At 40.5% G+C, this 15,795-nt stretch overlaps 4 protein-coding genes across 7 annotated transcripts in view; 2 read left to right on the forward strand and 2 right to left on the reverse strand.

The window, feature by feature from the left end:
* Positions 1–4,232, forward strand: part of nid2a (nidogen 2a (osteonidogen)) — a 33,524-nt gene extending 29,292 nt beyond the window's left edge. For all 4 annotated transcript variants that reach the window (XM_087791508.1, XM_087791510.1, XM_087791511.1 and 1 more), the window contains 4 exons: positions 1,152–1,309; positions 1,426–1,549; positions 1,624–1,736; positions 3,832–4,232. In XM_087791508.1, the coding sequence (XP_087647634.1) occupies positions 1,152–1,309; positions 1,426–1,549; positions 1,624–1,736; positions 3,832–3,872 (436 nt within the window). In that variant the 3' untranslated portion in view covers positions 3,873–4,232. The remainder of the gene's footprint in view (positions 1–1,151; positions 1,310–1,425; positions 1,550–1,623; positions 1,737–3,831) is intronic.
* A 7-nt stretch (positions 4,233–4,239) lies between these two features.
* Positions 4,240–6,983, reverse strand: rtraf (RNA transcription, translation and transport factor). Its single transcript, XM_087791513.1, has 8 exons — positions 6,845–6,983; positions 6,423–6,547; positions 5,394–5,493; positions 5,189–5,269; positions 5,032–5,120; positions 4,868–4,936; positions 4,757–4,805; positions 4,240–4,677 (listed from the first exon to the last, which is right to left on the reverse strand). Exons 1-8 carry the CDS (start codon positions 6,903–6,905, stop codon positions 4,523–4,525), a joined length of 729 nt encoding a protein of 242 aa, XP_087647639.1. The 5' UTR covers positions 6,906–6,983; the 3' UTR covers positions 4,240–4,522.
* A 1,091-nt stretch (positions 6,984–8,074) lies between these two features.
* Positions 8,075–9,234, reverse strand: sap18 (Sin3A associated protein 18). The gene is made up of 4 exons (XM_087792564.1): positions 9,082–9,234; positions 8,601–8,710; positions 8,412–8,534; positions 8,075–8,329 (listed from the first exon to the last, which is right to left on the reverse strand). Exons 1-4 carry the CDS (start codon positions 9,151–9,153, stop codon positions 8,173–8,175), a joined length of 462 nt encoding a protein of 153 aa, XP_087648690.1. The 5' UTR covers positions 9,154–9,234; the 3' UTR covers positions 8,075–8,172.
* A 1,490-nt stretch (positions 9,235–10,724) lies between these two features.
* LOC148079828 (gap junction beta-2 protein-like) lies at positions 10,725–12,952 on the forward strand. Its single transcript, XM_087792377.1, has 4 exons — positions 10,725–10,895; positions 11,417–11,569; positions 12,521–12,669; positions 12,733–12,952. Exons 1-4 carry the CDS (start codon positions 10,725–10,727, stop codon positions 12,950–12,952), a joined length of 693 nt encoding a protein of 230 aa, XP_087648503.1.
* The last annotated feature ends 2,843 nt before the right edge of the window (positions 12,953–15,795 follow it).

Consider the following 15,795-nt stretch of genomic DNA (forward strand, 5'->3'; position numbering starts at 1 on the left):
AACCACAGACGGCTCTTGATGAGTCTAGACCTGCCAGATTGTAAATGAAGTATGAGACGGCTGTAATTAGTCATAAAAGAGAGTGTTTTCTCTGAGGGCGTTACCAAGAGATCTTGACCATTTTTAGCTGATTCCATTAATGCTTGACACACATACCTACAAACACACGCACACACCTACAAACACACCTACACACACACACAGTACAGGAGAGCATGTGGCTGTGATCAGTTCTCTCCAGGAATCACATCTGTAATTCATCCTTTCATCTAATCACATAATAAACACGGTGTGTGCCTGCCAGATAATACCACTCTAGAACTGTGTGTGTGTGTATTAGTGTGTCGAAATAGTGTATAAAAATGATTACACGAGGTAGTGAAACCTGACTCGTAAACTCTGGACTGTATGTTCCACATTATTGGTTTGACAGTTGATTTTCTGAATCAGGGCCATGTGTGGATACAAGAAAATTGTGTGTGTGTGTGTGTGTGTGTGTGTGTGTGGTGTCGTCAGTGCAAAAACAAGACCTTAAGGTAAAGACTGCGGCAGCTTTGGTACTTTTTATGATTTAGCACTTACACTATGATTGTGAAGCACACACACACACCTGCACAAATAAATACTCACACAACAGCCTCCATACGCACTTTTCAAACCACAAACATGTGTATAGATGTTTCACATCTGCTTTTACTGCATTGACACTGATTAACAGCCACACAGACGTGTGTGTGTGTGTGTGTACATGTGTTACGTGATTGCTTGTGTGGTGTGTGTTACCTGTTGTTTCCACGCACACGGTGTCACAACACACACACACACACACACACATGCACGTGAAGCCTGGAGATGCTTTTCAAAGGGAATGACGGTGTTTAAATTCAAAGAGTTTGTGATCACAAACACACACTAAGACTCTCCGGGGAGGAGAGTTCAAAGGTCGCACATGCTCTGAGTAACCTGACCGTGACCTCATCAGCGCCAGATAGACGGTGCCTCAAGGATTTCTGCCCTTTTTTCGCTGATTTCCTCTTGTCACTTCACATTAGGGATTATTTGAAGGTGTTTTTTGCATTTATTTGCCTTGATTTCAAAATGAAGACTCACGACGAATTAACACTCACCGATGATGATCTCGACCTCCACAGAACCCTGTACTGGACCGACTGGAACCGGGAGGCTCCCAAGATAGAGTGCGCCTCAGTGGAGGGTCAGAACCGGAGGGTGGTGGTGTCAGAGGGGATCGGTTTGCCGAATGCTTTGACTTACGACGCCTCGTCTGGTCAGATCTGCTGGGCTGATGCAGGTAACTTTCCCAGAGCCAAGTCACTTGTTTTCCAATACTAGTATTCCTATGTATACTCTATATGATTTATTTACTTATAATCATTTTCAATCTTAATTTCCATTTTTGTCTGTCAGGCACAAAGCGTTTGGAGTGTGTGTCCCCGGACGGTTCGGGGCGGCGAGTGATCCACCCGACCCTCAACTACCCCTTCAGCATGGTTTACTACAGGAACCACTTCTACTACACAGACTGGAGGAGGTCAGCGGATGTGTTTTTATTCTTCTTATCGCGCAACCTTGTGCTCGTTCTCACCATCTTCCCTCGTCGCACAGGGACGGAGTGATCGCCGTGAGCAAAGACAGCAGCCAGTTCACGGACGAATACCTTCCCGAACAGCGCTCTCACCTGTACGGCCTCGCTGTAGCTGAATCGCACTGTCCATCAGGTGAGTGAAGAGGAGGATCTGGTATTTTAAAGTGTCAATGGAAAACATTTGTTTTGGAAAATAGTAGTTGTATGTTCATTCTTGCATGGGTTTTCTTGTTCAGGTTTCCTCCAACAGACTAAAGCAATAGAGTTTTATTAATTAACTAAGTCTTTGACCTTTGAGTCAAAATAAGGGGTTATTTATATTATATATATTATCTTATATTTTATTTAATTTGAACTAGTTATTATTTATTCTCAAAACATTTTCAAGTTTAATATTATTGTATTATTCTATTACCATAGTTTATCACTTTCATGGTTTGTATTTCTATTAAGTGTGTGAAGAATAAAATAATTCGATTTTTTAATTACGACTAACATTAAATTTACACTTCATTTGTTGATTTTTGTGTTGCAATTAAACACTGGAGCAGTCATTGCATCCTCCGCAACTAAAGCGACAATAACATCTGAGTGATGACTAAGGACGAGAGGATACAGTCGACTTCAGCAGCTTTTAAAGCGAATGTTTGTAAAAATATTTTTGTTTTAAATTTTGGTGTCTAAACAAGAAGGAGCTGTCTCGCCTACAGTTGATTCAAAACCCTGCAGCGAGAATTCTGACCTGCTCTAGTAGAAGAACTCACATTTCCCCGCTCCTTAAAACTCTTACACCCCAGCTCGGGCTCTGAGGTCTGTGGATCAGAATCTACTGATGCTGAACACGGTTCAGGACCAGAGGAGAGAAATCCTTCCAGACTGTTGCTCCTAAGCTTTGGAACGATCTTCCTCTCCCTCTGTGTTTGATGATCTACTGACTCCTTCAAGAAACATCTGAAGACACTTTTATTTGTGCAGACTTTTCCTTGATTTTCTGGGACTCCTGTGTTTGTCTTATGTGTATTGGCCTTTTAAAGTATATATTTTATATCACTGTTCCTACAGTATCAGAATATATCGTATCGTTGCCCCTGGATCGTGACACGTATCACTAACACATTCATCAACATAACCTCTGACAACCTGAGGGTGAGACTGTTGTGAGGAGGATTCACACTCATGTTTCATGGCTTTACATCCAGAGAGCAGTCATCACACAGCTGCCTGCAGCTTCTGCTCCACCTTTACCTTTACTCATGGGTGATTACACAGCTGTGTGCGTCCCTTTACTTGTGGCCAGCGGACATAAGACCAAAGAACAATGATTACACAGCTGTGCGCGACTCTACCTGTAGTTTTTGCCTGCGTCCCGTTTGATGCGTTGACGTTTTCGTGTGGTTTTAAGACGGTCGCAAAGCTCTGTGTTAAGCACCTTTTAAGTACAAAGTGTCGTCTTGAACACACGGTAATCCCTAAAGTGGCAGCCTGGACGACGTGTCGTCAAAGGTGACACACATCTGCAACATCACACCAGCGCCGCAGACTTTCGCAGGATTGGCGGCTGCAGATGAAGAGTGTAATTTGGATTATGATGATAGATTGAAGACACTTGTGCGTCTCTTCTCTCATTACTATTGCATCATCTTTCTGCTCTCGTTTTGTTTTCAAGGAGGTCAAGTAATCGGGAGGTTAAAAAATATCCATACCCTTAAATATCACAATTTATTTTCCACAATACTTAATGGTTATTTAACATTTTAAAAATATGTTTGTTTTTTTAAGTCAATTCATTCTCATCAAAATTATTTTATGGTTTATATTTCAAATAACTGTGTTTAAAATCTAGATTTTTTTTATCATTATTAACAATTCACATGCAAGTAGTGCAGCGTTTGTTCATTTTTGTGTCAATTAAACTTTCAGAAGCTAGCAGTCATTACATCCTCTGCAGCAAAGGAACAATGAAATACCACGAGATCCCAGCGATGACTGAGGACGAGAGGATACAGTGGACTCTAGCAGCTTTTTATAGCTTCCCATTTTGGACAAATTTTGATTAAAAAAAAAAAAGTAAAAAAAAAGTACAAGAGTACTTGTCAAGAGTCATGTGGTCTGTAAATTCTGCTACACCAGAGTCAAGTCCTCAAGACAGTACTACAAATATACCCTTCTTACTACAGCATTGTAAAACATTGCAATATATGGTATAGTAACATGTCTTTGTCTTGCAGGGAGCCCGTCAGGTCCTTCGGTGCTGAAGGTCTGGGGGTGATTCCTGAAAACCCGAACCCTGCGACTGAAAACTCTTGAAGGAAACCAGAGCCAATTCTACCCTCCGCCCCCCCTTACCTAAAAAAGATATAACCCCCAAAATAAGTGTTTTGTAAATTTGTTTTATACCTCATTCTGTTTTTGTTTTTTTTACTGTATTTTTGTACTTAAGAAAATCTTGTGAAACTAAGAATCAAAGACACGTTATTGTGAACGCCACGGATCTAAACCCGACACCAACAATTGGATCATGTTTTCTGGTCAATCGCCCGTCGCCCTGCTGCACTACTAAACCTCGGTTTCTCCACAACCACCTGTTTTCCATGACGTGATATTTATAACAATAAAATGTGATTTGGTACTTGAGCTCGTGTTGCATCGCTAGGTCTGTTTTAATTCTACATGACAACAATCCAGCATCAGTTCAAACATAAAACAAAGGAAACAGACTTTAGTTAAGGACAGTTCTTGGGGGTGGGCTGGGGGGGGGGTCCATGTGGATTATAGCGGGCTGTATTTGATCTGAAAGTCCCTTAGTCTTCAAACAAAATAAAATTAGGATTGGATTTCAGATTTCAACAGAAAATTTGCTCATTATCGTCCACCATTCTTCAACGTAAAACTATAGTTGCCCCTCCATCTCTTTGACTCTCATCTTCCCACTTTGCCCAGGCGGTGGTCTGTCTTGGGGTCGGCTATGATGGCCTGGACCGCAACGATGGCCTCGTTGATCTTGGTCTGCAGCTCCCGCAGCTCCTCGATGTGCAACAGTCGCAGGATCTGAGCCGCTTCGTTGAGAATGGCATCTGAAAGAATGAACGCCAAAGTTTGTCACCATGTGTGGCACGACAACATAAAAAAATTGATATATTATGGCCAGCTCACCTCCAGTGTCGAACCCTAATATGTGCTGGTCCAGAGCGACCGGAACACCCTGGAGAGATGACGGCAGGCAAGTTAAATGAGTTCTTTGCTGAAAAGTCAGTCATCTTTTACCTCTCTTGACTGACTGGCTCTGCTGATGGCCTCTGGAGAAAGTCTCTCTTGGATTAAAATACGGATTGCCTGGAGTTTTAGAAGAAAGACAGAGAAATATTTAATGAAATATATCAGGTTAGATATCTTTCAATCTTAAAACCGCTGAACCAAACTTCACACACCTTCAGCATGATAAGATAGTCGTCATGTCTCTGTATCTTCAGGATGTTGGCCAGAGCCGTCACTCCAGCTTTAAAGTTTGGCGAGTCACCTGAGGACGACAGACATTTGTGTAATCAAGCACATTTTTTTTTAATTATTTTTTAAACCGTCACTCACTGTCCAGGTTGACGAGAGGATCTAGAGGCTTGTTGCTGTCGCTGGACGCAGAGAGCGGCTGACAGTCCTTGTACTTGTCCACTGAACACAGCAGGAGAGAGCAAAGATGAACTGACAAATACTTTAACTACAGCGCCATCTACTGGTGGTCAACAGTACTGCGATGATCTGGCTTTTAATTTGAGCTTAGAAATAAAGCACCTACCATTGTCTCCATATTCATATCGCACAGCAAGACCCAACAGCCAGTCAACAGCCTCCTGACGCTGCACAGCACCGAATGGACAGCCCACGTCCTGAAGGTACTGAACACATCGACAGAGACACCAATTACTTCATATAAAGTGGAAGGTTGATGACGTCAGGTTCATATCTTCTTCTTTGCTTTTGCCTTTGAGTGTACAGTCGCAAAGACGAGCTCCAACATCGACAGGTTTGCGTCAGTTGCAAGTTTTCCAAATGTGTCCTTGTATTAAAGATATCATGGCTTTATTTCAGCCGTGTTCATCACACGGGACACAAAAACAAGTTGTAAATAAGGTTCATTAGATATAGAAATTGAGTCTTTTTTTTTTCTTTAATTTGTAAGTAAAAAAGTAATTAATTTATATGTGCTAAAACCATGTTGGTCCACATCCAACTGAAAACTGATTCAATCAGAGAATCATAAATGATCAAAAGAAAATAATACAATAAATCAGGTACTGGAGGAACACAGTGTCATGTTGACAGTTGAGAATCAGAACTTGTTTATTTCTTAAGAAACTGGATTATTTTTGGTGATGGTAGAATAGAATAAAAAATAATTCAATAATTATAAATTAAATTAAAAAAAGATCAATAAAATACAAATTAGAGACATTACAAAGGTGTTTCAGGTCTTTTCTTTCCATTTTTCAAAATGTTTCAGCGATTTTGTGTCCCGTGGATTTGTTAAGTTGTTTCAACGATTGTGTGTTTTGTGAATTTGTTTAATTGTTCAATTGATTTTAGTTTTTTTTTTGTGAATTTGTAATCTGTTTTCAGTGATTGTGTTTCATTTCTGAATGTGTTTATTTTGTTTTCCACCTCTCAGCCCCCATAATATGTATCTTGGTTTCATTTTTATTTGCTGATGTAAATCCACAGGTCGACTTAGATGTCACTATTAAACGCCATATTCACATTTAACTGGATTATACATTTTGTCAACACAAAAAAGACAGACATGTAAATATTAGTGGTTCGAACACACCTTCTGGAAGGCAGCGGGCCACTCGGAGCCCGGGATGTTCCTCAGGTTCCCTCGGTCTTCTATCTTATAGTGACGGATCTTCTGGTCCTCCAGCCAAACCACGCAGTTCCTGAACTGAGTCTCATCTGTGGAGACAAACATGGACAATATCGTTGTGAAAAGTCAACGCAACGACAGCGAACAACACGCTTGAAATGGTTACGAAAACATGTATGTTTGCGACTCATTTGTATCACAAATTATCTGACAAACATGTGTTAAAAAATAATAATTCACAATATGTTCTAAATACAGCAGTTCTATATTAGAAAAGAAGGGATATTTTCTAATGAAGTTTGGATCTCCGGGGCTCCGTAGAAGCCGCACGTCACCGGGTCCACGTTTAACTGAACATAAAACAGTCCAACACGATTTTAACGAACCTGTGGCGTCAAAGCTGCCAGGATTGTGATAATCCAGAGCCGTCAGCTTTCTTCGAAACATTTGCTGAGCGGATTTGTTTTAGTTTTATTGCTAAATCAAGATCCCTCGTAAGACAGCCGTCAGTGCTCCACACAGCGCACGCGCCAACAGGCTTCGACACTTCCGATTTGGAGTTTCAAAGTAAATGTCTGAAAATGCTGTATCGTACATTAAATATTATAAAATAAATTAAATGACGTGAATATAGTTTTAACATCTGTTTGTATGTGCATAAAAGAGATTAATTTGTTAGATTAAATCACTATGAAAACGTTTTACACAGATACTACATTTATATCATTTTTGAGTGTTCATTCACTTTGCTTCAATCTGGTTTTATAACCTAATCCATGTTTTCCTTTCCAACAAATGCGCCACGATGCATGTGAATTACACAATTTTACAAAATAATTAATAATATGTTTTGGATTTAATTGACATCTGCAAAATAATTCAAATAAATATGTTTTTTTTATTTTTGTCAGGATAATAATGTATGTAGTTATGCCCCCCTGCTGTGTACCATAAAACTATGTCAATCCATCCCAACTTCTAACATCTGATAGTCTAGTTTGTTTTTTTTAATTAAAGTTTACATACACTTTATAACCATATTGGCATAGATTGGCGGAGTTAAGCTTATAATTTTATTTCCACATGTTCCATTTGAGAAAGCAAAATAGGTATGAATAAGACAAAGTTTAAGAAAAGTGGTGGATGGAGAAACACACTTGGACCATCCGACTGCAGCTTTAGCTCCTGGGTTGACAGATAATGATTATAGATTATTTTGATACGACTTTTTTTGGACAATATAAACATGAGTTTCGGCTGATCAATTTCTGAAGTTAGTTTGGACATAACTCATCCTGAGGTGGAAGACTTTACTCTCTTGAGGACATCACTCCAAGACACAAGACTGCGAACTCACTAGGGAAGCCGTAATGCTAGCAGACCACCAAACAATATACTTGGTTAACATCTGTGCTCTCAGCAAGAAGCCTGGTTTAACAACATAGCAAACTCGATGTTATGGTCCACAGCTCTTCTGTGCTACTATTGATACTAAAGACTTCTTCCATACAGCTCCATGTTTTGTAATGTTTGATGTGCTGTTCAAGTATTGCGCTCATTCCAGTCGCTCAGAAACTAAATTCTTTCAGTGGGTGGATGAAATGACAATAAATTCCTTGAAACGAAGTTTTATTATGATAAAAAAGCAAGAAGACAATCAGTCAAGATGGATCAAAAACAAGAAAAAAAAAGAAGAAGAAAGCAACAGACATGTTTAAAATGGTCTTATGCGTGCGCCGATAGGGGGGGCTCTGTTTGGTGGTGTAATGGCAATGTCTAGGTAGTCTCCTATCTGGAAGCGCTGGGACTGCAGAGTTATGGAGTCATCTGGACCCTTTCTGCCAGAAATAGTGCCACCAACATCAGTCAATCTGCAGAGGAAAATCAGACAATTACTACTATTTCAATACAAGGGAAATCTGAATTTAGAGAAAAAAAAAGTATCTAACCAACCTGTACATTTTCGCACGGGGCTCTGGGTAGACGATGGCAAAATGGAAGTGAGTCCCTTTTTTTCTGGCCTCTGGGTACACCTCCTTCACCAGACTGGTCAGCTCCTTCAGGGTTGCATCCATCCTGGAAAACACACGAACGTTAGTTACGACGGTGACACGTTTAGCTGATAAAAAAACATCTACTTACCAAGTGTATATCTGCAGCTCACTGGAAGGGACATTTCCACGAGCGAACTCATCAGCTCTGTGGTGGCGACCACTGCTGGTTGTGAAGACTCTCAGGAGAAGGGGGCAGGTCTACCACAGAAACACACAGCTTACGATGAACAGTTGAAATAAATAAAGATATGTTTTCCGCACGCTAGCCCGTAAAGTAGCATCACATTCGGTGTATATTTTGATTTCGAAGACTAAAAGTTCATAAAACTAAATGGCGTTGCGTTATGCAAATATAATAGTTAAGCTAGTTTGCCAATAGATATATAGTTTCATTCATTAATCGACACGCGATTACTGTATGCATATTATATTTCTTCTTGTTTTAAGACCAGTTAGAAATATCCACGACAATCTCAAGATAACGCAGACGTGAGATCTCATTGCAAACATGGATTAGCAACATGCTAACGTGCACGAAAGTAGCAAAATAAACTGTCATTTTAATTTACCTTTTCGCGATCGATGGGCTTCTCTGGCTCCTTCTTGATCTCCTCTTGTGTGATCCGCGATTCAAGGGCCATCTCGATTATCTTTATCTCGATTTGGATTTCTTTCTTAGCGTGCGTTGACCGAACATACAAGCAGCACCGCGCTTCACCGGAAGTCAGTTCGTACGAAAGCCGTCTCCTGCAGTGTTCAAACGGTACGGTGGCGCCCTCTACTGCTTGGAGTATCAACTACAAGTGCGAGTAGTGCAACGTATGTATTGATTCATTAAGGTAAGGTTAAAAAAAAAAAACGTTATTGTTTGAATAATTTCATTATTAAGGATGGAGTGGTTATCTGAAATTCTTTTTTGTCTGTACCATTGAAACAAAACAAGGCATCATACTGCTTTTCGCAATTTTATTCCGTGTTGCAAACGCAGGAAACACTATCTGGTTTTGCCCTCTATCGTAAAACGCTTTTAAGTGTTCTATTGAAGTGTATTGTATTCACTTGAGAAGAAAACACCCCTTTTTTTCGGGGTTATTATTTTTTTTGTTTGTTGTGTGTGCTAATATTTCATTTATTTTTAAAATGTCTTGTGGTAATTATTTCTGTTATTCTGAGTTAATTATTTTTCGGTTTTTCGTACAAATGATTTTTCTGATGTTATTTCTCTTTCAGAAAAATAAATAGAACAAGAAACAAACAAAATCAATATGCTTTCTTATTGCTCTTCTTTATTTCTTCTTTTATAAACTCCTGCAGCCTCTACTGCTCTGTCGCTATTAGTACCAGCCCATCTGGTGTGAATAGAAAAACAAATGAATGATACAAAAAAAAAGAAGAAGTTGTAATCTCGTTTTAGTTGTTTTCAATGATACCAAAAAGTCGTTCACTCAGGGAAGAAAGTGATTCATGACACTCTGCCAAGTCCTCCGCCAACATGGAGCTCGGCAGTCACATGCTTCTCACCCCCTCACTCACCGCCGTGTTTGTACATGAAGCATGTCAGTGCTGGACTTCGCCTCTCTTAACTTAACTTTCTTAACTCTCAACCAGGACACAATTGGGTATCAAGGTTTTAAGAGCGAACTTTTCTTTTGATCTTCACAAACATGTTGACCCACTTCACCGAATCACTGCTTTGTCCTGGAACGACTCTGAGCCGCTTCCTATTTTATTTCAGCACCACTTTTGTGATAGTAATCTGAGGAAGTCGCCTCGACTCCCACTCTTGTGTAAACTCCGGGTCACAGTCATTAATGAGCACAGAGAGCGGCTCTGTTATCGTCCCGAACTTGGGTTACCGTAGTTCTCGTATCCACTCACTCCTACTGTATACAGTCACAAACACAACAACAGGTGGTCGGACCAACAATATTTTTCTATTAATTGATCCGATTGTTCAGACTCAAGGTAAGAAAAAGGGTTTATTTAAATAATCTCTGCGATGAAAGTTCGAGTGCGATGAAAGTTTGTGTCTCTTGAATGGGCTCAGTGTCGTCGGGCTCTCAGTGGGCAGGAAGGTTCGTTGGTTCACATGGATCTTGGCACTGCTCTTCTCTCCCTCCTTTATTTCGAATTCCCCTCCATACTCTCTCTCCCTTCTTTACTCCTCTTCATCCACTGCTTTCATCTCTTCCGTCCGATCATTCTCTCCAGGATGTCCTGGCCGGCTCTGTACGCCCAGCTCTCCGGGGCCAACCGTCACTCCACCAGTCTGGGGAAGATCTGGCTCTCGGTGCTCTTCATCTTTCGAGTCATGGTGCTGCTGGTCGCCGCCGAGAGCGTGTGGGGAGACGAGCAGTCAGACTTCACCTGTAACACCCTTCAGGTAGTTCATCACCTCTTTGGCTGATATTTGGAAGAGAAAAAACGAAGGATTGGAAGCACCTTTGCTTTACTGTAGCTGCGATTATAGTTTAGAATCATGTTTGTTTCAATTATTTAGAGGCATTAGTAGCATCTAGAAGTCTCTCAAGAAGACAGTTTCTTAATTTGTATTGGAAATAAATGTATTTATCCAATTTTGCTTCTGATCCTGAAATTCTGGCCATTTGTTTTTTCTCAAAATCGAAATAATAAAACATTAATAAAGACCAGTAACACTCTTTATTTTAACATTTTTATTCCGTTTTTTTTTTTATCTTGTTTTTTTATCTTTGCTATTTTATTTTTACATTTTCACAATAAAGTATCTTTTAATTTTGTCTTATCGGACATTGATGTGTGTATATTTATTACTCTTTCTATTTGAAAATGAATGCTGCTGGATCATAAATTCCTCTCTCGGATATCAATAAAGTTTATATCCATCTATATCTGAATAACATGTGGTTTCCCTTTGATCTTCAGCCTGGCTGTGAGAATGTCTGCTACGATCAATTCTTCCCCGTCTCCCACATCCGCCTCTGGTGTCTTCAGCTTGTCTTCGTCTCCACACCGACGCTCCTGGTTACTATGCACGTGGCTTATCGCAACCACAGAGATCGCAGACAGCTTCTTCAGGTGCATGTTCTTTGCAACTCTCAGGTTGTTGTCGTGTCACTGTACCAACGGTTCACAAGGGCGTATCCAGTCGATTTTATTAAGGTGCAAAGAATGCAGTAACTCCCTTTTTACATGGTGAGAAAGAGTGAAATAAAAATATATACTTGATGTAAATTAAACACAAAAAAAAAACGTTACAAAGGTTTACATTTCTCAATTGTAGATCATTTGATTTAGACAAACATCATGTTAAAACATTGAAAATAGATAGATAGACAGATAGAACTTTATTGAGATATGCAACATTTAAATGGAGCTGTTGGAAACTGCTGCTTACCTACAAATCCATTAGTCTCGTTATTGTCGTTTTATTAGCCTTTGCTTCTTTGTTGTCTGGTTCTGTTTTGAATTCCTGGATTGCTTACTTGGCTATAAAGGTTTCTGTGTTTTTTTTCTATTATGGAGAGGACATCCATGAAAAAGGTTTAATGTCAATAAACAAAAGTAAAACAAAAATATATGAAACAGCTATTAAACACAGTATATTATAAGACTGGGTTGATAATGTGCTAACAAGGGGGAAGTGCAGGATAATACGTACCCCCAAAAAAGTACACAGGACACCCTGTTGTTATTCTGTTCAAAAATGTGAGCTGTGTATTTGGAAAAAATAAATGTGCAGGCCTTCCACAAAATAAATTTAAATGTTGAGTATCGGGCCAAAAATCTAATGGCCCACATTGGTCCTCGGGTCTCTAGATTAAGTCTTGCCATTTAAAAATTACCTGAAAATCGTTAGTTTTACACAATCAAGCTTTAAGTCAACCTGATGTAAAAGCCCAGGTCAGTTAGAAAAAATATTTTAAAATATACCTTCTCTTCTGTAACAAGATGAACTTGTATCTGATTAATAAATAAAATATTTATGACTCATATGATGAGTAATTTCAGTGACATTCTGTGTGACAGAGTTCTGGAAGAACTGGTTTCCTGCACAGCAAGGAGCAGGACTCTGATTTGGATACACTGAAGACACGTAGACTCCACATAGCTGGCGCCCTCTGGTGGACGTATGCCTTCAGCCTGGTGTTCAGACTGCTGTTCGAAGGAGGATTCATGTAGGGATGACTTTCGCTCTAGCATCCAGTCTGTTACTGAAATGTTATTTCCCCTCCACACAGGTACGGGCTGTACGTTCTGTACGACGGCTTCCAAATGCCTCGACTGCTCCGCTGTGACCAGTGGCCTTGTCCCAACCTGGTGGACTGCTTCGTCTCACGTCCCACAGAGAAGACCATCTTCACTGTGTTCATGGCCACAGCCTCTTCAGTCTGCATGGTGCTGAACATGGTGGAGCTGGCCTACCTGGTGGCCAAGGCGGTGGCACGGTGGAGATTTTGACTTTGACAAACCACCCAGCATTTTTCAATCTTATAGACATCCAAATGTCCTTAGACATCTAGGCAGTATAAAAGTGGTCTAAAAAGTTTTTTAGAATTAGACTAGCCGTCGCTACTATAAACTTTTTCATTCAATCGTCAAGACGTTGATACGAGGCCTTGATTCAGACGTTAAAATCGAGTCTAAATCTAAGCTACTCTGTAAATTGATAAATTACTGTTTATCTTGTTTTAATTCAACAGCTGAGTATAGTTTATTCTATATTTTGTGTTTTCATTTACTATTTATTGATAAAGTTATGTCATCTAGATTTGGTCTAAAATATAGACCGATTATAGACGTGCAAATTTCCGTCCAAGCTTATACAAAATTTCTAATAGATGTCTAAGGCTCAGTGGGAATATATAGCTTTTAACCAACATCCGTCTAAGTCGTGCGTCCTCCCAGGCAGGGCAGGATCTAGAAAAAAATATATTTGGATCAACATTTGAGGGAATTGTACCGTAACTTTCAGACTTTGAGGCGCGCTTAAAATACTTTAGCGAGGCTCCCTAGTATTACTCCGAGAGGTTCTGTAGAATTACTCCGAGAGGCTCCGTAGTATTACTCAGAGAGGCTAAATATTTTAATTGCGAGAGGCTCTGTAGTATTACTCCAAGTGGCTCAATAGTATTACTCCGAGAGGCTCTGTAGTATTATCCCGAGAGGCTCATTAGTATTACTCCGAGAGGCAACGTAGTATTACTCAGATAGGCCCCATAGTATTACTCCCATAGGCCCCATAGTATTACTCCGATAGTCTCATTAGTATTACTCCGATAGGCTCATTAGTATTACTCCAAGAGGCTCCATAACATTACTCCCAGAGGCTCCATAACATTACTCTGAAAGGCCCCATAGTACTACTCCGATAGGCTTATTAGTATTACTCCGAGAGGCTCATTAGTACTACTTCGATAGGCTCATTAGTATTACTCCGAGAGGCTCTATAACATTACTCCGAAAGGCCCCATAGTATTACTCCGAAAGGCTCATTAGTATTACTCCATGAGGCTCCATAACATTACTCTGAGAGGCTCATTAGTATTACTCCGAAAGGCCCCATAGTATTACTCCGATAGGCTTATTAGTATAACTCTGATAGGCTCATTAGTATTACTCTGATAGGCTCATTAGTATTACTCCAAAAAGGCCCCATAGTATTACTCCGATAGGCTGATTAGTATTACTCAGATAGGCTCATTAGTATTACTCCGGTAGACTCATTAGTATTACTCCGATAGGCTCATTAGTATAACTCCGATAGGCTCATTAGTATTACTCCGAATGGGCTCATTAGTATTACTCCGAAAGGCCCCATAGTATTACTCCGATAGGTTCATTAGTATTACTCCAAAAAGGCCCCATAGTATTACTCCGATAGGCTTAATAGTACTACTCTGATAGGCTCATTAGTATTACTCCGAGTGGCTCCATAACATTACTCCGAAAGGCCTCTTAGTATTACTCCAATAGACTCATTAGTATTATTCCGATAGGCTCATTACTATTACTCCGGCTCATTAGTATTACTCCGAAAGGCCCCATAGTATTACTCCGATAGGTTCATTAGTATTACTCCAAAAAGGCCCCATAGTATTACTCCGATAGGCTTATTAGTACTACTCCGATAGGCTCATTAGTATTACTCCAATAGACTCATTAGTATTACTCCGATAGGCTCATTAGTATTACTCCAATGGGCTCATTAGTATTACTCCGAAAGGCCCCATAGTATTACTCCGATAGGTTCATTAGTATTACTCCAAAAAGGCCCCATAGTATTACTCCGATAGGCTTATTAGTACTACTCTGATAGGCTCATTAGTATTACTCCGAGAGGCTCCATAACATTACTCCGAAAGGCCCCTTAGTATTACTCCGATAGGCTCATTACTATTACTATGATAGGCTCATTAGTATTACTCCGAAAGGCCCCATAGTATTACTCCGATAGGCTCATTAGTATTACTCCGATAGGCTCATTAGTATTACTCCGATAGGCTCATTAGTATTACTCCAAAAATGCCCCATAGTATTACTCCAAAAATGCCCCATAGTATTACTCCAAAAATGCCCCATAGTATTACTCCGATAGGCTGATTAGTATTACTCCGATAGGCTCATTAGTATTACTCCAATAGGCTCATTAGTATTACTCCGAAAGGCCCCATAGTATTACTCTGAGATGTTCCCTACTGCTTCGAGAGTCTGTCCCGTAGAAAAAAATCAAAAAAATCTGTAAGTGTTTATTCTAGCGTCCGACACACTGGTCTCTGCTGATGACATTCTTTCTTCAAGGTTGAGTCAATAATTTTAAGTGTTATGAGTTGTGTTGTAAAAAAAAAAACTAAAAGTAAATTAAAAGTACTTCCAAACAAAAGAGTGTCGCTCTGCTTTCACGTGACCTGTGCTGAAAAAAAAAGTTGAACCGAGCCGGTGAGGTCAGAGAGTGACACGCGCCCACACACTCCCACGCCTCCCCCCCTCGCGCCCCTCTCCCGCGGACAGTGGCCACGCGGGTCGCAGCCTTCACGAGACACTTTGACAGCGACTCGCGCCAATTCCCAGACATTTCCTCGCGACTTGGTGACTCTCTCCTCCCCCCTCCTGACCCGTGGACTCCCCCCTCTCCACCCGCCGGGCACCGAAGTCAGAGAAGCAGGAGGACAGGAGCGGGAGAAGAAGCACCGCCGCCGCCCGGAGACGGTAAGAAGACGAGCCTGAGTGATGGAGGGAGGAGGTGGAAGTGGGAGGGAGGAGGAGAGGAGGGATTATCATCCATCCACCTGCTGGATTATCTG

The sequence above is a fragment of the Callionymus lyra genome, chromosome 5, assembly GCF_982586985.1.
Source record: "Callionymus lyra chromosome 5, fCalLyr1.hap1.1, whole genome shotgun sequence".
In the NCBI taxonomy this organism is placed as follows: Eukaryota; Metazoa; Chordata; class Actinopteri; order Syngnathiformes; family Callionymidae; genus Callionymus; species Callionymus lyra.

Coding starts and splice junctions, on each gene's coding strand:
- rtraf (XM_087791513.1), bottom strand. CDS start 6,905: ATGTTTCGAAGAAAGCTGACGGCTCTGGATTATCACAATCCTGGCAGC. Junction 6,548..6,844: donor TGGCAGCTTTGACGCCACAG/GTTCGTTAAAAT, acceptor TTGTCTCCACAG/ATGAGACTCAGTTCAGGAAC. Junction 5,270..5,393: donor ATATGAATATGGAGACAATG/GTAGGTGCTTTA, acceptor TGCTGTGTTCAG/TGGACAAGTACAAGGACTGT.
- sap18 (XM_087792564.1), bottom strand. CDS start 9,153: ATGGCCCTTGAATCGCGGATCACACAAGAGGAGATCAAGAAGGAGCCA. Junction 8,711..9,081: donor AGCCCATCGATCGCGAAAAG/GTAAATTAAAAT, acceptor TTTCTGTGGTAG/ACCTGCCCCCTTCTCCTGAG. Junction 8,330..8,411: donor CCCCGTGCGAAAATGTACAG/GTTGGTTAGATA, acceptor TTTCCTCTGCAG/ATTGACTGATGTTGGTGGCA.
- LOC148079828 (XM_087792377.1), top strand. CDS start 10,725: ATGTCCTGGCCGGCTCTGTACGCCCAGCTCTCCGGGGCCAACCGTCAC. Junction 10,896..11,416: donor TCACCTGTAACACCCTTCAG/GTAGTTCATCAC, acceptor TTTGATCTTCAG/CCTGGCTGTGAGAATGTCTG. Junction 11,570..12,520: donor ATCGCAGACAGCTTCTTCAG/GTGCATGTTCTT, acceptor TCTGTGTGACAG/AGTTCTGGAAGAACTGGTTT.